This window comes from Terrapene carolina, unplaced genomic scaffold, assembly GCF_002925995.2.
Source record: "Terrapene carolina triunguis isolate 2854851 unplaced genomic scaffold, T_m_triunguis-2.0 Scaffold42, whole genome shotgun sequence".
Lineage (NCBI taxonomy): Eukaryota > Metazoa > Chordata > Testudines > Emydidae > Terrapene > Terrapene triunguis.
The window spans coordinates 13,062,193-13,083,805 of NW_020664393.1; the positions used below are offsets into that span (position 1 = coordinate 13,062,193).

At 39.7% G+C, this 21,613-nt stretch overlaps 1 protein-coding gene across 3 annotated transcripts in view; it reads left to right on the forward strand.

The window, feature by feature from the left end:
* USP45 (ubiquitin specific peptidase 45) overlaps positions 1-21,613 on the forward strand; it is an 85,871-nt gene that overhangs the window by 239 nt on the left and 64,019 nt on the right. For all 3 annotated transcript variants that reach the window (XR_002908027.1, XR_002908028.3, XM_024198422.2), the window contains exons 2-5: positions 8,618-8,727; positions 9,818-9,987; positions 14,214-14,317; positions 17,938-18,038. Coding sequence is in view for 1 of the 3 variants with exons in the window: in XM_024198422.2 (XP_024054190.1) it covers positions 8,628-8,727; positions 9,818-9,987; positions 14,214-14,317; positions 17,938-18,038 (475 nt within the window). In the remaining 2 variants the exon portion in view is untranslated. The remainder of the gene's footprint in view (positions 1-8,617; positions 8,728-9,817; positions 9,988-14,213; positions 14,318-17,937; positions 18,039-21,613) is intronic.

Genomic DNA, 21,613 nt, shown 5'->3' on the forward strand with positions numbered 1-21,613 from the left:
CCTGCTGGCCCGCAGGCGTCATGGCCCCCTCCTGCCCCTACACACACATGGGCTGGGGCCCAGGTGCTGGGTGCCTTCGGGGGCCTGCTCGACCCGCCCGGCTCCTGCCGCTCTAGAGCAATAGGGCGAGTTATTCAGCCCTTGGGGCTCGGGCCGGGGGCTGACCCAGGGGTGCCTTTTGTGGGCTGGGCACTTGGCCACACTGGGTGCTTGGAGCCCATCAGACGTAGTTCATGGTATTTCACCTGAACCGCCATCAGATAGTGACTTGTCTGGCTACCAAACTGGGCTGGGTTTGTACCAGTGACATGGCTGCGCTAGAGACGCTACAGCTGCACATTTGCACTGCAGTGCAGACATTCGGGCGTAGTTAATCCACCTCGCTGAGAGGTGGTAGCTAGGTGGGGAGACCGCTTCCCTCCACCTAGCGTTGTCTGCTCTGTCCTCTAGATCAGGGGTTCTCAAACTGGGGGTCGGGACCCCTCAGGGAGTCACAGGGTTCTTACGTGGGGGGAGGGGGTTGCGAGCTGTCAGCCTCCACCCCCGAGCCCCGCTTTGCCTCCAGTATTTATAATGGTGTTAAATATATAAAAAGTGTTTTTAATTTATAAGGAGGGGTCACACTCAGAGGCTTTCTATGTGAAAGGGGTCACCAGTACAAAAGCTTGAGAACCACTGCTCTAGATCAGTACAGCTATGTCTCTCTCAGGGGTGTGGGTTTTTCACATGGCTCTGTGTCCCAAGGAGGGTCCCATCTTCAAAAATGTCAAATCCCAGGAATGAAGTTACAGGAAACTTTCTTCACATAAAGAAACCAAATTGCTTGTTACTTTTAACTGATCATTCTGCTGTTGTGTATTGTCTCATTGCCACACTGGCACTGGTAGGGTGGGGAGAAGGATGAAGAAGTAGGTTTCATGATGTGAGAATTTGGACCCTTCCCAGTCCCCTGTGGAAAATTTTTTACCTTAGATGTGTTTTAAGAAAGGCCCTATGAAACTCAGTTTCTTGTCTTAACACTTTTGATTTGTAATAATATTTGGAAGAGTGTAACTTCTGTGTGTTTGTGTTTTGTTTTTGTTTTTTCACATTGCCTAAGATGACTTAATTGAGGTTTGTTATTTAAGAAATACAGTACAACAAAAATAGCAAAATGGGGAAATGTACTTGACCTTGAAGTAATTTCTCAGTTAATTGTCAAATAATAATGGAACATTAGTGTCACAATTTGTTGGATTAAAATGTGGACTACAGATTTAACTAGGAAAATTCCATTCACTTTGTTAGTCAGGTTAACAGAAAGTCAATGCACTTATTTAAAAATTGATTTTCTTTCATGGTCCATGATGCCCATTGCTGTCAGAGCTGATTCACACACTTCTCTGACATCCTAGCATTTGCCATGCTTGCGATCCCACAGCCTCCATGGAATTGCTCTGGAGCCATTCTTCTGGGAGGGAGGGAAGGGTTAAGTAATAGTGTTCAGCATGCCTGTTGTAACCTGTTAAAACCACTTAACACAAATTCCTGAAGTGCATGAATTTTTTATCTTATATTTGAAGTCTGAGAGCTGATGGTGGTGATTGGAGGAAAATCCAAAGAGACTGTTAATTAGTTTGATACTTAGTATATTAGAATCACCAGTGCAGCTCTAAATGCTGTTTTTCAGCAAAAATTGTTTTAATTTTGGTTCCAGGTTTTAGAGCAGCATCCACTTTATCTTGCAATTAACTCTACATCAGACCTATGAACATGATTCACGTGACCTATAGACACAAATAAGCAACTTCCTAAAATTAAAGTAATTTTGTGCAAAATAATTTGACTAGCAAGGATGAGCAGTTTAAACTGTATCCATTGCATTGCTCAGCTTTTCTACAAGTATCATATAATTTCACATGAAGTGCTGAAATGCAGTCCTTCAAAAAAAGCTCTTTTTAGCTCTTAAAGTGGAGGCACATATATGCTAGGCTAGTTGCACAATATGCCTTATGAAGTTACTCTGTAATTTACTCCATTTGTAAATATTTTGTCAGATTTCTTCAGGAAATATTGTAAAACTGGTATTCTGTAGATTTGTTTCCCCTTGAGTTCTATGGCAGTACAGCATCTGTCTTTTGGGTTTTGCTGGTAATGTCTAAAGCAGAACAAGTTTTCCTTGATCTGGGATTGACATGTGTCATAAAAACAAGTTGGGGCATTCCTGTATGTAAAAAAGAAAATTGGATGTAATCTTACGCTCTCGGCAACTAGTCTTTGACTTTCTGAGAAATAGCACTAATACATAGACTTTTCATAGCACTTCGCATTTCTGATTCCGTTACCTACCTGACAAGGATCAGTTAATGATAGTAAATATTCTCTCTACAAATAGGAAAACCGTAGTTTAGTTAAATGACTTGCTCAGGGCCACACAGTGAGTTCAAGTGTCATAGCAGATGTTAGCATTCGTGAATTTCTGGCTCTCAGTCCTTCAGCTTGATGTGCGACCTCTTGTGGGTCACAGAATAGTAATTCCACAACCACAATTCTAAGGGTTTGTCTACACTGGCACTTTACAGCGCTGCAACTTTCTCGCTCAAGGGTGTGAAAAACACACCCCAGAGTGCTGCAAGTTTTAGTGCTGTAAAGTGCCAGTGTAGACAGTGCACCAGAGCTATTCCCCTCATGGAGGTGGGTTTTTTTTTTTATAGCGCTATCCGCGACTACACAGCCATGTTAAAGCGCTGCCGCGGCAAGCGCTTTACCGTTGCTAGTGAAGATATGCCCTTGCCCTGTTATCTCAGGAGTTTATATGTTCTATGACTATTCTAGCAAAATCCAAATTAGACCACAATACACATCCAGCGAACTAGTTTTACCCTCTATTAGCTTAGTGTTTTCCTTTTCTTTTTTTGGGTGGGTGGGTGAGAGGTAGGTTAATTTACTTTTGCTTTGTGAAACTGTATGTTGACAGTGGTGTTAGTCTGATATAAAATACCCTAGCCATTAGTCTAAAAATACTTGTCTACACTCAGTAACAAAGATTTTGGCAACTTTTGGCATATTATATTTCAGTCAAAAAATAGCTCGTGAATACTGTCACTGGGCAGGCGAACCCGATTTCTGTGAAACATAAGAAATTAGAAAATAAAGAACAGGGTGAGGAATTGAGGAGAATCACATAGGTTGCAAACCATGAGAATGGGCAAATAGTGGTAGATGAAAGTGAAAAGTGCTATCGAATCTTTAACTGTTATGTGGAAAGCTGTGAGAGATAGGCAGCCATGTCTGTTTAACTTCTCGTCCAGAATACAGTCACTCTTCTAGGACTGTAATGTAATGTCAATAGTGGACTATGAGCTCAAATCATGGTGTGCGATGTGTCTTTGGTCCAGAAGATCATGGATATGACACTACCAGAATTTCAAATGACAGGCTCCAATGAAAGAAGTGTTGCTGCCACTACCAGTCAGTAGTTCTGGTCCTTTTATTGCTCTAGCAGTCAGTGAGCACTTGTTTGCTCAAAAGGCTTTCATGGCTGTCACAGCAGTGAAAGTCCTGAACTACTGATTGATGACCTTGTCCAGTTGCTAGCCATGATGAATGCTGTTCTTGTTCTGATTGGATAACATTTGATCCAGCAATGAACCAGCCAAAATGCCACAGGTAGCTATGAAAAGTCACCCAAACATTTCTACTTGCTGCTTACATCAGAATGTGCAGCAGTTCTGCAATACTTGCAGAAGATGTGTTGATTTGGCACTACCAGCCCACAGGAATATATTCCTTTTGTACTTTGCCAGATTTGAAGAAATGCATTAGGGCCTCTCCTCCAAATACAGCTACAGAACATCTTGGTCTCTAGATGCTATATAATAAAGGCTCCATTTGCTCTGAGCCAAGCTGTACCTAAATTCTGTGGCAAGGACCTGTGGTTTCTGTGGCAACCTGGTGCTGGAAGTTCTGCAGGAGCTTCATTTAATCAGTACAGTAGCCCTGTGTTACTTGTTTTTATATTCAGTTTCTCTTCACAATGCTGTCTCCACCTTTTCAGTGTGTTGCAATGATTTCTTTACAGTATTGGCAATGTAAAACTGCATCATAGTTGTTGAAGTTTTTGGCAGCTAGATAGGGAGCAGTTGGTGCTTATGGTGCCTGTGGAGAGAGAGAGAGAAATCAATTTGGGATAAACACATAATCTAAAATGCACAGTAGTGAAATATGCAGTGTAGTTGTGGCCATGTCGGTCCCAGGATATTAAAGAGATAAGGTGGATGAGGTAATATCTTTTATTGGACCTACTTCTGTTGGTGAGGGCTTTCGAGCCACACAGAGCTCTTCTTCAGATCTGGGAAAGGTACTCTGAGCATCAGAGCTAAATTGAAGGTGGAAGAGATTGTTTAGTAGTTGCCATTGTTTAATAGTATCATTCAAGGTAGAATGGCCAATTAACACCTGCAGTCATAGGACAAAAAGAAGGGATTAGTGGGTTACAGATTGTTATAATAATCCATAAATCCAGTGTCTGGTCAGTCCGTGATTTTTAGTGTCTAGCAGAGTTATGAATCTAAGATCCCGGGCTCATCTTTTGAAAGTGTTGTGCAGGTTTCATTTGAGGATGAGGACAGATAGGTCAGACATAGAGTGATTGCTTTGTGAAAAGTATGAGGAGTACTTGTGGCACCTTAGAGACTAAAAAATTTATTTGAGCATAAGCTTTCGTGGGCTAAAGCCCACTTCATCAGATGCATGCAGTGGAAAATACAGTAGGAAGATATATACACAGAGAACATGAGAAAATGGCTGTTGCCATATCAACTCTAATGAGACTAATTGATTAAGGTGGGCTATTATCAGCAGGAGAAAAAAAACGTTTGTAGTGATAATCAGGATGGCCCATTTCAAACAGTTGACAAGAAGGTATGAGTAATAGTAGGGGGGGAAATTAACATGAGGAAATAGTTTTTAGTTTGTGTAATGACTCATCCACTCCCAGTCTTTATTCAAGCCTAATTTAATGGTGTCCAGTTTGCAAATTAATTCTAGTTCTGCAGTTTCTCATTAGAGTCTGTTTTTGAAGTTTTTGTTGTTGAATAATTGTGACTTTTAGGTCTGTAATCGAGTGACCAGGGAGGTTGAAGTGTTCTCTGACTAGTTTTTGAATGTCATAATTCTTGACATCTGATTTGTGTCCATTTATTCTTTTGCGTAGAGACTGTCCGGTCTGGCCAATGTATATGGCAGAGGAGCATTGCTGGCACATGATGGCATATATCACATTGGTAGATGTGCAGGTGAACGAGCCTCTAATAGTGTGGCTGATGTGATTAGGTCCTATGATAGTATCCCCTGAATAGATATGTGGACAGAGTTGGCAACGGGCTTTGTTGCAAGGATAGGTTCCTGGGTTAGTGTTTTTTGTTGTGTGGTGCGTGGTTGCTGGTGAGTATTTGCTTCAGGTTGGGGGGCTGTTTGTAAGTGAGGACTGGCCTATCTCCCAAGATCTGAGTGTGAGGGATCGTCCTTCAGGATAGCTTGTAGATCCTTGATGATGCGCTGGAGAGGTTTTAGTTGGGGACTGAAGGTGACGGCTAGTGGCGTTCTGTTACTTTCTTTGTTGGCCTGTCCTGTAGTAGGTGACTTCTGGGTACTCTTCTGGCTCTGTCAATCTGTTTCTTCACTTCAGCAGGTGGGTATTGTAGTTGTAAGAACGCTTGATAGAGATCTTGTAGGTGTTTGTCTCTGTCTGAGGGGTTGGAGCAAATGTGGTTGTATCTTAGAGCTTGGCTGTAGACAATGGATCATGTGGTGTGGTCTGGATGAAAGCTGGAGGCAGGTAGGTAAATATAGCAGTCAGTAGGTTTCTGGTATAGGGTGTTGTTTATGTGACCATCGCTTATTAGCACTGTAGTGTCCAGGAAGTGGATCTCTTGTGTGGACTGGTCCAGGCTGAGGTGGATGGTGAGATGGAAATTGTTGAAATCATGGTGGAATTCCTCAAGGGCTTCTTTTCCATGGGTCCAGATGATGATGAAGATGTCATCAATGTAGTGCAAATAGAGTAGGGGACATAGCCAAGTCTGTGTTGGGTGTGAGGTCAAACTAACTGTAATGATCTGAGTGACATAGTTAGGTCGATCTAATTTTTAAGTGTAGACCAGGCCAAAGACTGTGTAATTCAGACTGTTGTACTAATTTTTTTGAATTTATTTTTCAACATTTTATAAGTGAAGTGAGCAATCAAAAAACAATGCCCTTGTTCTGTAAAGGTGGGGATAGGATGGGCACCATTCTTAAATGGGGACTAAGGAAGGAGGAGTGGATGGGAGGGAAGAAGTTTTGAGCAATAAAAAGTTAAAAATGCTTATAAGAGGAATAATGGATATGTACACTCACCTGAGCTCCCTTACTGTTTATCACCAGGCTCATGTGCACTTCCCAGGAGGGACTGATTTGACTATAGCAGAGTTTCAGATAACTCCTGGCTTCTTATATGGTTTGCTTCTCCCTCCCGTTCCTCCTCCTCCTTGTACCTGAAGTGGTCTCCATGTTAGACTCTTGCAACATATCCACAGTTGTATGTTGGATACTGCTGGGGTCCATGCCAAATATGGCATATGGTTCATTGTAGAAGCAATGGGTCTGCAGGACAGCCCCAGATTTGGTGTTGGCATCCCTCGTCTTCCGATATGCCTGCTGACGTTCCTCTGCTTTCAGGAGGCACTCATGCTCATCACTGTCATGACCCTGGTTCAGTATCCCCTGTGCAATCTGCACACAGATGTCTGTATTTCTTTGGCTGTTGCTTAGCTGGATTTGCATAATTTCTTCTCCCCATAGGCCAAGGAGACCCACGACTTCTTTCCTGCTCCACACAGGAGCATGTCTAGTAGCTATCTGTGTGCATGGAGCCCAGCATGGTTGGATGCTCACAAAATTGGGCTCATAGGCGCTCTCACCAATGTGGGCAATCAGAAAAGGGCATTTCAAAAACACAGTGCAGGTGTTAGAGTTGGGGAGGGAGGAAGTATCCGGTGTATGTGACCCCCCTGGAGGTGGAGTTCAAAATTGTGATTAGAGCAACCACTGGTGCAAAACAGGGGTATTGTGGAACAACAACTGGATGACTGTTAGGGTTGACACAGGTAATGCAGCGTCTGCTCTCATGCTGCATGGACAAAAGTAAGTCGACCATGCCTCTGTGTTGGGGAAAGTGGTCTTAATGAATCACTGTAATGGGGTGCTTACGTCAGCAGGAAACAAATTTGGATGTAGACACGTGCACAGGTAGGTTGAAACAGGTCGACTTAGGGTATGTCTACAGTACATGTGCTGCAGTGGCACAGCATCAATGTTGCAGCTGTGCTGCTGTAGTATAGATACTTATAGCAACAGAAGTTGCTTTCACATTGCTGTAGTAAATCCACCCCCTTAGTAGAGATAGAATTCATCTGTCGATCTAGCTGCATCTGCAGGGGGGGTTGGGTCAACCTAACTGTAGACGTTTTTCACAGTCCTGAGCGATGTAGCTAGCTCAATCTAAATTTTAGGTGTAGACCAGGCCTTAGGTTGACATAACTTTGTAGGGCAGACCAGGCCTGAGTTATACTCCAGAGTCTCAGCCTTTTACTTAAAAAAAAACTCTACTGGCTGTGGTTCTGAAGAAAGCCATCAAAGCATGAAGTGAGTGTGACTGATGCAGAGATGTTTGCTTGGGTATGCAGAGAGCCTGAACCAATAGCTCTGAGATGTGAAGTGCCCCATAAATTTCAGTGAGTACTAACTTGGATGTCTGTGAGGATATCTTTAAATATCAACATTGTTAACTATTTCACAGCTCACCAAAGCAAGTAAAACAGGAAAGGGAGTATCATATTATGAAGATGGACACCAGTGTTTTTCAAAATAGGATGTAAAGGACTACCTGATTTTGACTTAAAGATGTCTAAATTAAGATGGGTAGGTTTTTATCAAATACTATATCAAATACACCTCTACCCCGATATAACATGAATTCCGATATAACGCAGTAAAGCAGTGCTCCGGGGGGCGGGGGCTGCGCACTCCGGCAGATCAAAACAAGTTTGATATAACGCGGTTTCACCTATAATGCGGTAAGATTTTTTGGCTCCCGAGGACAGCGTTATATCGAGGTAGAGGTGTACATTTATTCTTCTGATTTTAAGATAAGGAATAGATGGACTATAAATATTGTACCGTTTTTATAAAAAGTGCAAAATGGACAATTTGGTGTTTGAAAAAGGAGATATTTCTCACTTTAACAAAACGGCTGTGGTAAACTATGATGGATGCACTATAGCATCTTGTCTTTTTATGACTAACAATATGTAACACTACCAGCTAAATCACAAATTTTCCAATTTGTGAAATCAGCTACCTCTTGTTTCTACATGTTGCAGTAGCTTATCTAACAACACTGCTCGGTGTGTATTCCTCACTACAAAATAGCTGAAGTTGGATGAAAGCTTATCTATTATATAAAATATGTATTTTGTGGACTGTGGTTTTTCTGAGTACTTGATTTGCTACTTTCATGCTTTGAGAATATAAATCCTTAGATTTGATGAAATATATAGGAGGTGAAGTAATGTGTGTTTTTCCCTTCCTTTCCCAGTAAGTAACAGATGCGGGTAAAAGATCCATCGAGGGCTAACCCTGAAAAAAACAAGAGAAACAAAAGGCCTAATAGGCCTCAGGATGAAGACTCTTCAGATGACATTGCAGGTAAATAAATTATGTGACATTTGGCAATCAGAGTGAGGGAGGGAAAACAGTGTCCATATGGTTTTCATTAGTCAACAAAGCAGAAGACACATGTGGGAACCGTGAACTGCGTGTTGGTTGAATGCAGCAACAGAGATGCTTACAATCAAACATCTATGGCGTGATGAATTGTCATTACATTGCACTCAGGGAATTGGTGCAAAAATTAATGAACAGGAGGATAGTTTGGCCACATTAACATTTTAAGGAGGCAGGTGTAAGGACAGTGATGTAGTTGAAACACAGGGAAGGCCTTCCTTAAGGGTAGGAAAAGTTGTCCAAACTACCTATATTAATTGTCTCTGTCTCACACACACACACACACACACACATTTCAGTAATGTTAACAGTGTTGACAAAAAGTAGGAAAATGAATGTTTAATAATTTTGTCCTTTGGTTTATCTTGGATTTGTTGGGTTGTGTCACCAGCTTGTAGCTTTTGGGTGTTCTATTTGGTAGGAAAAGTAGTACTTTTAAAAAAGATGGAAATAAAATCCTTCAGATGCATCAGAAAATGGACACTATCGTGTCCTTGGAGCTAATATGTCCTGCCTTTAAAAACTATATAGATATAGCTAGATAGTGACTTTGTAAGGTGTAATTTATGTAAATAGTAGACAACTAATATGTTTTACAATTACAAAATTTTGTTAAACAAGTTGAGGGTAGGCTACAATTTAGATCAGTCAGTTTTGATAGTTACCTTCAAAGTAATCTCTATAATCAGCTTTTGTGCTGGAGCAGGGTTCTGGAAAGAAGTGCTGTATCTGAAAGCCCTTAAGTTGTAACTTGAATAAGCATGGTGTGCAAGCTCACTATACCTCCCAAGTATTAAACATATTTTTTACAGTAATGAGTGCCACCCGATTAGCATAAAATGGAATGTGATGTGTTATTACAGCACTTTAAAAAAAAAAAAAAAAAAAAAAGACGACTTGAATCCTTGTAAATGCACTTCGAAGACTGAATCTGGCTTTTGTAAAAGAAGTGAACATTTCCTGTTTCATATTTAGTTTTGTGGCTAATGACTGAGTGCCTCTTATTCTATAGGTTTAACCTGCCAACATGTAAGCCAAGCAGTGGATGTGCATCATGTGAAGAGGGCAGTAGCTCAGAATGTTTGGTCAATATGTTCAGAATGTTTAAAAGAAAGGCGAATAAATGATGGCAACCCAGTGATTCCTTCTGACATATGGCTGTGCCTCAAATGTGGCTCTCAGGTAAAGAAACTTGCACTGTAAATTTATGGACAGATATAGACCCTGATCCTCTGAAAGGAGTTGCAAGTGCAGATTTTATTTCTGCATGGAGTCTCACTGGCTTCAGTGGAACTCTGGGCAGGAGCAATTGGATTCTGCCCAAAGGGGAAGTATTATCACCACAGATCCCTGCTTTTGGGATAAGCCTCTGCACTGCACTAGAGTTTGAAACCTCTGGAAAGCTCTGACTCTTGGGGACGGTGTTGATTTCTCTTCGAGCTATACAAACTTTCCATGCAAGTCTATACAAGGATGTGTGCATGCCACCCTACCCGTGGTACACCCACTGTTCTTTCTAGACAGCGGAACAGCAGTTCAGAACTCCCTCTGGTCTCTTGACTTTGAGACTAGAAATAATTTTTAACAGTGAGAGTAATTAACCATTGGAACCATTTACCAAGGGTCGTGGTGGATTTTCCATCATGGAGAATGTTAAAATCAAGATTGGATGTTCTTTTAAAATATATGCTCTAGGAATTATTTCGGCAAAATTCTATGTCCTGTGTTATTCAGGCGGTCAGACTAGATGATCACAGTGGTTCCTTCTGGCCTTGGAATTTATGAACTTGCTAACTGTGTATATTGTTGGCCCCCCTGCCCCCCCTTGTGTTGACTCTTCAGTGCCAGGAACTGCCCTTCCTGAATGATGACCGATCTAACCCAAAACTTAGATTTAACAAATGCTTGTCTCATGCCTCATCCTTTCTTATGGAGGAAGTCCTTATTGTTTTCCAGGCAGACTATGGGCAGGTCTAGCCTAGAAGCAGTACGATGGTGCAGCTGCAGTGCATTTGGTGAAGACACTCTATGCTGACGGGAGAGTGTCTCCTGCCAACATAGCGCCACTGTGAATAGCGCTTAGGTCACTGTAACTTGTGTTGCTCGGGGCGCAGGGGCTGTCTTTCACAGCAGCGGCTCCGGCCCTAGCTCCAGCTGAAGCTGCAGAGGGCAGGGGAGCGCACAGCTCTGGGTCCTGCCGCAGCCGCGGGAGGGCAGGGGGCGCACAGTCCTGGCTCAGTCCCTGCCTCTGACAGCTGAAGCCGAAGTCATGGAGGTCTGGTAAAGTCAAGGAATCCGTAACCTCCGTGACTAAATTGTATCCTTAGTTATAAAACATACTATTAGTTAGCAGATATTGGGACACAATTGACAAGGTCTAAGGAGGACTCCATTACTTATATCCATAACATTCCTATTGTTAAAATATGTAGAACTGTTACCAGGAGCCCAATCCATGTGTTTATATAACATTACTCTTGATCTGGCCTCTAAATCTGATATTGCAGTTCAGAAAGGAAAACAACAGTCACTGTTCAATTCATCTCCTTAATCCCATCTCTTTAGACGGTTATTACTGCTTATTACTCTCCCAAGAGTGGAGATCTGTACTGAATGACAGTACTAAAGGAGAAGTTATTCCACTGTAACGGAGTAGCTTGTCAGTACAGATGCATGTTCTCCCAAACTTATCCTCACTTTCCAGAGTCTACTCTGAATTCTTGGGAAATGGAAGGAATTGAGGGTATATTGGCGGCCATCCATCCTTGTATAACTTCTCATTGAGCATTCCATGGCTACAGGAGAAGTCTACTTGGCACCCTATGATCAAAGCTTTCCAGAGAGGTTTGGCCTTTAGTGAACTGCTCTGGGGCTTCCTAAGAGTGTTGCTCTGTACTGACAATCTACTCAATGAATTCTAGTCATAGGTGAGTAACGTTTCAAGAGAGAACTAAATTTTGGAGTGCTTGTAATAGTGAGTACAGTTGGGCAGGAAAAAATGTTTTGTCCCATGTATATTTTAAAGATTTCACAACTTTTTCCTGCTCTGTATTGGGATGAAACTGAGACCTTTTGACGTTTATTGTGAAAAACTAGAGCAAGACCCTCCCCCCAGAAAAGCCAATAGCCTGGCGATTAGGGGACTCAACCTGTCTCTCCCATGTCCCAGGTCAAGTCCCTGCTTTACCTGATTCAGAGAAAGAGCTTGATGCAGGGAAAGTAGACAAATTCAGACTGGCAATAAGGCATATGTTTTTAGCAGTGAGGGCAATTAACTACTGGAACACCTCACCATTGGCTGTGGTGGATAATAAAAATAAATAAATAAATTAATGGAGATATCCTGTCTCCTAGAACTGGAAGGGACCTTGAAAGGTCATCGAGTCCAGCCCCCTGCCTTCACTAGCAGGACCAAGTACTGATTTTTTGCCCAACTCCCTAAGTGGCCCCCTCAAGGATTGAACTCACAACCCTGGGTTTAGCAGGCCAATGCTCAAACCACTGAGCTATCCCTCCCCTGGGACATTCTCTATCAATGAAAATGTTTAAATCAAGATTGAATGTTTTTCTGAAAGATATGCTCTGGTTTAAACTGGAATTAATTCAGAGAAGTCCTATTGCCTGTGTTATACTGGAGGTGGGACTATGTGATCACTATGATCCTTTCTGGCCCTAAAATCATTGAGAACGGGGGGAAATTCCTGTATTATTTTTTGAAAAGTATGTATGACTCAGTTTCTCCACTCACTTTTGTATTGTTACCCATGGGGTGTGAAGGGGTTGATTTCTTTCCTGAAATAGAGGATAAGCAATGCGGGAACTAGGTGAAAGTGATGTAGGCAAATTGGTATGAATAGTCTTATCGAGAACTGTCAATGTGTGAATGAAGCTACCTTACAGATACAATGGAAGGTCAACAGTTGGACACAAACTTGAAATGACTCCAGTCAAAGGGGGCAGGACATGTGAAAATGCCGTGACAGGAGTTGGATACAAATAACTCAGGTGTTAGGAGTTGGCAGTCAGAATGCTGCTGCCCAGTGCTGCGAGGTTCAGGGCAGGTCTACATTAAACGCACTGCATCGGCGCAGCTGCGGTGCTTAAGTGAAGACATTCCTATGCCGATGGGAGAGTTTCTTCCAGTGGTGTAGTTAATTCACCTCCACAAGAGGTGGTAGCTGTGTCAACAGAAGAAGCTCTCCTGCCAACATTACGCTGTCTACACCAGGGTTTAGGTCAGTATAACAATGTAGCTCAAGAGAGTGGGTTTTTTCCCACCCCTGAGTGACGTAGTTATACTGATAAAAGTCTGTAGTGTAGACCTGACCTTAGTCCTGGACATTTGGGCAAGACAAAGAGGTAGAGCTGCCAGGAGCATGGTGAGAAATAGTTGCTGAAGTATGTATAGCAGGCATGGGGCTCCCCCTTGTAAAAAGCGGAGGCTCAGGGCTTAACACTAAGAAGGTTACACCCCCAGAAACACTGTATAAAGGTTGTTGGCATAGCACAACTTATGGATCTCTGACAGATACAGGGTGTTCTTAAAAAAATCACACTTCTACCTATATTTACATTGTTACAAGTAATGCCCAAGATCATTATAATTGAAAGATTAAAGAAAAATAATTTTCTCTATATTTCTTTTACGTTCTTTTTGTGCATTCGGGCAGCTCTCTTTGTGTAGTCAGTTTCACTGTTCTCTCTGTTGTCACTGTGTAACTCTCATGCAGCAACAGGGGAGAGACTCTAAATATAGGAAAATACAATTGTAAAACAGTTTAATGCTTTTAGGGTTGGTATAGTGCCTGAAACTAGTTTTAATTATAATTTTTTTTTTAATTACGGGATTTGAAGTCGACAGTGTCCCTTTAGATAAAAAGTATATTCTTACTCATGAAATTCCATTTGTGTGTGTGTGTGCATATACACACCTCTACCTCGATATAACGCGACCCGATATAACACAAATTCTGATATAACGCGGTAAAGCAGTGTTCAGGGGGGGCGGGGCTGCGCACTCCGGCAGATCAAAGCAAATTCGATATAACGCGGTTTCACCGATAACACGGTAAGATTTTTTGGCTCCCGAGGACAGTGTTATATCGAGGTAGAGGTGTATATATATGTACAGATATGCACTTCTCACATGAGTGCTTTAACAATGTTTTCCTAAGAAAAAATTTATGCTCTCCTGCAGGAAATTCTCTAGCATACAAACTCCATTCCTGCGAGCAAGCACTAGTAAAGTGAATCAATAAGAATCCTGCTTTTTGGAGTTCTAGATGATTTTACCTCTTTTTCAAGAAAATGATCTTCAGTTCTGTTTTGTAAAGTAAAATATTGTAGTGATTTGTTGAAATATAATATACATAATATGTATAACCTTTTCTTAATGATCTCATTTTCAGGGTTGTAGTCAAAACTCAGAAGGCCAGCATTCTCTGAAACATTTCCAAACTGCTCGCACAGAACCTCATTGCATTGTAATAAATCTCAGCACATGGATCATATGGTAAGATTGTGTATAGGAGTATTCGTGTAGAGTGTATGTGTGTGTGTCTCTCTCTCTCTCTCTCTCTCTATATATATATATAGAGAGAGAGAGAGAGAGAGAGAGAGAGAGAGAGAGACACACACACAATATTAAAAAGACTCTCTTTTTTTTTTTTAAACTAGGGCAGTCGGTTAATCGCAGTTAACACATGTGATAACTCAAAAAAATCAATCGCAATTAAAAAAATAAATTGTAATTAATCACAGTTTTAATTGCACTGTTAAACAACAGAAGACCAATTGAAATTTATTAAATATTTTGGATGTTTTTCTACATTTTCACATATATTGTATTCTGTGTTGTAATTGAAATCAAAGTGCATATTATTTTAATTACACATATTTGCACTGTAAAAATGATAAACACAAGAAATAGTATTTTTCAATTCACCTCATATAAGTACTGCAGTGCAATCTCTTTGTCCTGAAAGTGCAACTTACAAATGTAAATTTTTATTGTTACATAACTACACTCAAAAACAAAATAATGTAAAACTTCAGAGCCTACAAGTCCACTCAGTCCTACTTTTTGTTCAGACAATCGCTAAAACAAACAAGTTTGTTTACATTTACAGGAGATAATGCTGCCCTCTTCTTATTTACAATGTCACCAGAAAGTGAGAACAGACATGTGCCAGATATGCTGAATGTTCATATGCCCCTCCATGCTTCGGCCACCATTCCAGAGTACATGCTGATGACGCTCGTTTAAAAAAAGTGTTAATTAAATTTGTGACTGAACTCCTTGGGGGAGAATTTTATGTGTACCCTGTCTGTTTTACCCACATTCTGCCATATATTTCATGTTATAGCAGTCTCGGATGATGACCCAGCACATGTTGTTCATTTTAAGAACACTTTCACTGCAAATTTGACAAAACACAAAGAAGGTCCCAATGTGAGATTTCTAAAGATAACTACAGCACTCGACCCAAGGTTTAAGAATCTGAAGTGCCTTCCAAAATCTGAGAGGGACGAGGTGTGGAGCATGCTTTCAGAAGTCTTAAAAGAGCAACACTTGGATGCAGAAACTATAGAACCCGAAGCACCAAAAAAGAAAATCAGCCTTCTGCTGGTGGCATCTGACTCAGATGATGAAAATGAACATGCGTCGGTCTACACTGCTTTGGATTGTTATCGAGCAGAACCCGTCATCAGTATGGATGAATGTCCCCTGGAATAGTGATTGAAGCATGAAGAGACAAATGAATCCTTAGCGCATCTTGCATGTAAATTATCTTGTGATGCTGGCTACAAGAGTGCCATGCAAACACCTGTTCTCACTTTCAGATGACATTGTAAACAAGAGGCAGGCAGCATTATCTCCTGCAACTGTAAACAAACTTGTTTGTCTGAGCTATTGGCTGAACAAGAAGTAGGACTGAGTGGACTTACAGGCTCTAAAATTTTACATTGTTTTATTCTTGAAGGCAGCTTTTTTTGTACGTAAGTCTACATTTGTAAGTTCAACTTTCATGATAAAGAGATTGCACTACAGTACTTCTATTAGGTGAATTGAAAAATACTATTTTGTTTTTTTACAGTGCAAATACTTGTAATAAAAAATAAATATAAAGTGAGCACTGTACACGGTGTATTCTGTGCTGTAATTGAAATCAATATATTTTAAAATGTAGAAAAGACCCAAAAATATTTAAATAAATGGTATTCTAGTATTGTTTAACAGTGCGATTAATCACGATTAATTTTTTTAATCGCTTGACAGCCCTACTTTTAACTTAAATAAAGTGCTGTCTTTGTCAAAAGCTAAATAAACTCCACTCCAGTCTCGCTGCTCACATGAATGAGACCTATCCCACTTCCTTTGTCTCCTCCATGGCTTCCCACAAACTACTGAAAAAAAGACCTCTTCCCAGTAGGCAGTAAGCCTTAGTGCCCATTTTCCCTCTGTCCTCTGCACACATCTTCAGCACAGAATAGCTCAAGCTTAGTGCCAGTAATGTTTCTACTGGAGCTATCAATGAATCACAGTTAACTCAAGCAATTAACTCAAAACAAATTAAGTCGATTAAAAAAATTAATTGTGATTAATCGCAGTTATTAAACAAGAATAGAATACCAATTTAAATTTATTATAGATATTTTGGATAACTTTCTACATTTTCAAATATATTGATTTCAATTACAATGCAGAATACAAAGTTTAGAGTGCTCACTTAATAATTTTTTATTACAAATATTTGCACTGTAAAAAAAGATAAAATTAAAAGAAACAAAAAATAAATTAATTTCATAATATAAATTGTCTACATAAGTAATTGCTTTGGCGGTCCCATGTATGTTATGTGATCACAAATGAGAGGGAGAGAAAAATAGTGCATTAGACTATTTTGCCACAACAGTGTGGTTCACATAATGGAAAAAATGAAAACCTCTGACCTAAGATTTATGGATATAGCCTTTTCATATTAAAAAATCAGGAACACTTTTTCTCCCTTGAGTTTAAATATAAAGCTACTAGTAACGGAGTTTTGCATGAGCAGTTCACTGTAGTAGAATTTAAAGAAGGTAAAATCAACCCAAAATTATTTTTTTTCCTTCATTTTTTAAGTTTGGACAGAAAAGCAAGGTAAATGGAAGTCTGGACTGAGTTTTTTTCGATTTTACTAATCCTTCTGCAAAACTACCTTTTTTGTATACTGTATGTGTACAGCAAAGCCCTGTTACATATATATTGTTTGTAAAAATGTAAAACCCTTAGTATATATTTGCATGATTTATTTTATTTATTATTTATGCCCAATCAATATTTAATTATTCATTTGTTGATTCTGTTCTACTTGAATTAAATAAAAGAAATTGAGAGAGACCCATATCAGAATATTCTATAGTCCAGTGGGTAGGGCATTTGCCTGAGGCTATGGCTACACTGGCACTTTACAGCGCTGCAACTTTCTCGCTCAGGGGTGTGAAAAAACACCCCCCTCCGCGCAGCAAGTTACAGCGCTGTAAAGCGCCAGTGTAAACAATGCCCCAGCGCTGGGTGCCGCGCTCCCAGTGCTGTAAGCTAATCCCCTCGTGGAGGTGGAGTACCTACAGCGCTGGAAGAGCTCTCTCCCAGTGCTGGTGCTCAACCACACTCGCACTTCAAAGCGCTGCCGCGAGAGCTCTCCTGCAGCAGCGCTTTGAAGTTTCGAGTGTAGCCACGGCCTGAGAAGCAGGGGAACTCTGTGGACACCTAATGGATCAGTCCACATAGGCAAGATAGGCAGAGGAATGCTTATCTTTTCCTGGTTTGTGGATAGTGGTGGAACTTAGGCGTCTGGATGCCTACAGTGAAACAGCATTGAGCATGCACAGGGGCAGAAACTTAGGCACCTAAGGTACCTTTACAGAGAAAATTTAGGCACCAAGTGAGTTTAGACACCTACATGGTTTGGTGGCAGCCATACAGGGGTTTTGTGGATGTCAGTGGTTCCTAAAACTGAAAATTAGGTGCTTAAGTCCCTTTGTGGATGTGGCCCTAAGTGACTTGCCCAAGCACACAGGAAGTCTGTCAGATCTGGGAAGTGAACCTGGTTCTCCTGAATTCCAGTCTATTTCTCTTTGTTTGTTTAGGTGTTATGAATGTGATGAAGAGCTGTCAACACATTGCAACAAGAAGGTTTTGGCTCAGATAGTTGACTTTCTTCAGAAACATGTTTCTAGGACTGAACCAAGTAAGTTATAGTAATAATTTTATTTAATGCACCAATTACATATCTCATGTTCATGTATTAATAATACAATCCAAAAACTATGGATGGTGTTGATACAAATGTTTTTCACAGTTGTTTCCAGAAACACTGCCTTCTATTGTGGTACTAGAACTAATATGTTGGGCACTGTAATATAATTCTCCCAGAATTTCACCTTCTGCATCTGTATTTTATTACATCAGTTTATGGAAGATGATAAAACCTTGGTTAGGTCCCCAGAAATAAAGGCAAGTACTTGATGATAAAGCATTCGTTATCTCATTTACATTCACACATACAAACTGCATTTTAAAAAAAATTAATTGGTTGAGTTTTTGTATCAGTCACGTTTTTAAACTGCACAATTGTTTACTTCTTTCATTGATGACGTTTGCACAGCAGTTCTCTAAAGCTTATTGCTGGACGTAGTGCTTTCAATCACTTGACTTTATGAAATTAATTGCACAAGTTAGTACTATATGTAGTAGTAAGTTTTAGCGGTATCAGGCTCATAAAGCATCAACTAATGTGTCTTTCTTCTTATACCTATATACTGTAGATAATTAGGTATACTTGCTGCTCACCTTTGCACTTTTGAAGATTGAGATGGATGATATAAGCACTGACACAAGTCTTGCTGCAGCATTTCAGACCTAAAACTTTACTGGGACTGGGCAGATTTCACATTATTTAGACGTAACTGGGGGGAAGGGGAACGGACTTGGAAAAGACTTTTGATTGCACATTCCCAGAAGAGAATAGTTGCATCAGCTGGTTAGGGATAGGATCAGAATTATATAGCCTTATGGGTAGGTCTTTATATGCCCCTTAGTGAATGTGCATAACTCTTGTTAGTTTTAATGGAAATTGTTTTCCAGGTGATCATCTCACAATGAGACCCTTTCAAGTTGTCATATTTAAAAAAATCAGATTTTCTCACCTCAGTTACAAATAATGGCATATTGAGTTTTAAAAATAGAGCTCTTCATTATGCTGTTTTTACTGTACATGTTTCTCTCATTTGGGACAATGAAAATACAATATTCAATTTCACTTTCCTTTATAGTCATATTTTTAATGTCTGGTTCTCATGCACAAGTAAAAAAAAGGCTGTGATATTTCCGTTTGCAACCACTTAAATATTGTGGTAACGTTTCAAATAATCGAATGTAAAATATTTAAATTTGATTAATAAAAGCTTGTTTTTACAAAAAATAAAGAAGATTCTGGCTAAGATTTTCAGAAGTGCATAATGATTTGGGATGCCTCAAATTTTAGGTGCCAATATGAGATGCTTTTAAGGTGTCTTGATTTTTGCTCATCACTTTCTGAAAATGGGACACCCAAAATTACCAGCCAGCTTAATCTTAAATCTTAATCATTGTCAAGTCATGTTGGGCCCAATGCTCATGCAAAGGAAGAGCATTTTATATGTGGTTTTTTTTTTTTTAATAGAAGCACATTGAGTATGCCCTATTTATTTAATCCAAGAGTTAGAAAATCAAATTTTATTAACGCTGTCTGAGAATGCAGGCATTAAAAGTGAGATACCAAAAAGACAGAAAACTCTTGAAGATTTTACTCAGATGAACATGTTTGTGAAGACATTTTCTGAATGAAGGAGTAATATCACAAAATACTGAATTATAGAGAATGAAATTTAAAATCAGCGATGTACTAAGCTCAGCTTTTTTGGTGAGCTTCAGTATGTTACTGCTGCCGTCTCATTCATTCTAGCTTATGTACAGTGCAACTGGTGCTGCACTAAATAATGTCTTTGCACTGTCTGATGTGTTGCTGGATTTTTGAGTTCCTCTAGTTTAATTCAGAGCCATTGACAATTTTTTTATTTATTTGGGAGTGGAGGCTAGAGTTAAAACATAATAAAATAATAGCAGTTGACTATCACTTCAATGAGTAGTTTAGTAGGAACTAAATTTGCCCACTATTAATAAAGTGAGATAAACTAGCTTCTGTTCCAAACTCAGTGTTTCCTTTATCAACGGAGTCCCTAAAATTTTTCTGGGGAGAGGCCTGTGGGCTAAAGCCCCCCTCCCCTTCTCCCTGAAGTCCCCAGTTGTCTATGTCCATGTAATTGTGAGGGCAAAATTAGACTAATCCCACAAACACTTATGCACAACTTTTGAGTATGTGAGTAGTTGAATTGACTTCAGTGCAATTATTCACATGCTTAAAGTCAAATGCATTTAAGTGTTTGCAGGATTTGGAGCTTGAAGAACCAGAAAGCTTAATGCAGAACACTGGATCCTGTACAGTGACCAGCTTTCTGACCCTTATTGAACAAAGCACTCAATCCCATGCTTAAGTGGTTCAGATCAGGGCCAGTGCCTGCAACACTTAGAAAGACTGAGCTCAAAGGTTGTATCTTTATCACTAAAGAAGCAAGGAAGAGAGGTTACAGAGCAAGAGGAGAGGATTCTGACTGGTACAGCTGAGGTCTTAGTCTGGTGAATTGGTACAGCTGCCAGAAGAGTCTGGGAATCGTTGATCTATTGATAAATCACTGGTGACAGGGGACACTTCTGAACAAGGTTGACTGTCTTGTTCCAGTTCGATAAATTTAGTTGCAGCGATTGTTCTTCACTAAATGATTATTAAATTCAAAGTTAAAAAAAATTGTTTTTCCACTAAAAGAATTTAACTTGGGCCCTTGTTAGATCTTGGAGGGTAGAAAAAACAGACGACATACCGAAAATCTTGACTGAGACCCAAACTTAACTCACATTAGTGTACAAACAGAAAAGGGGATAAAATATAATAGTCTGAATTAAATATATGAATTTTGAATCTTCTTGTCTTTTGTGGCTAGATCTGAGGTCTTTATTTCTTGTTAAATAGTTATTTTCACCATAATTCTTAATTTCATTTAAATGCTTGTTTCATAGTTCTGTTGATGTTTCTTTTTCCCTTTTGATTTTTAATACAGTATAGACAATTTTGATTTTTGTAATCCTCAGATAATGAGGTTAAGAAAAATCGTAATAAATGTGGTTTTTTTTTTTAAATGATAAATCTGAAAGTATTGACTACCAGCTGCAATACTTGCTACCAACAACCTGCTATTAAATATTTTAAAATAAATCTTGTGCTTTGTTGTATTTTCTCCTCTTACTCCCCATTTCTTCTGATCTGTGAGTAAGCATACTGAAGTGGGAAAATTGCTACTTATTTTTCATTGAAGAAATTGTGGCATCTATAATAAAATGTACAGTCTAATATCTGTGTGTTTTGTTCTCTGACAACTGATTGGTATGACACTTCATAGCATACAAATATGTGCAAGCCTCTGTACAAATACATTATGCACATGAATATTAGATGTTGGCTATTATACTTGTCAAGTTCTTGATAATCAAGAATCCATATAAAGATAAAGTAAAACATTTTAAAACTGGAAAGAGAGGGTGGGTTATATAGATTTCCTAATTAATGCATCTTGGAGGATAAACAAAAGCAAAATGCTTGTCATTTGGTACTAATGTGGTGGAATAGTGTGGCAGCAGGACCCCTGCCTTTTACTCAGTCTCTCATAAAGA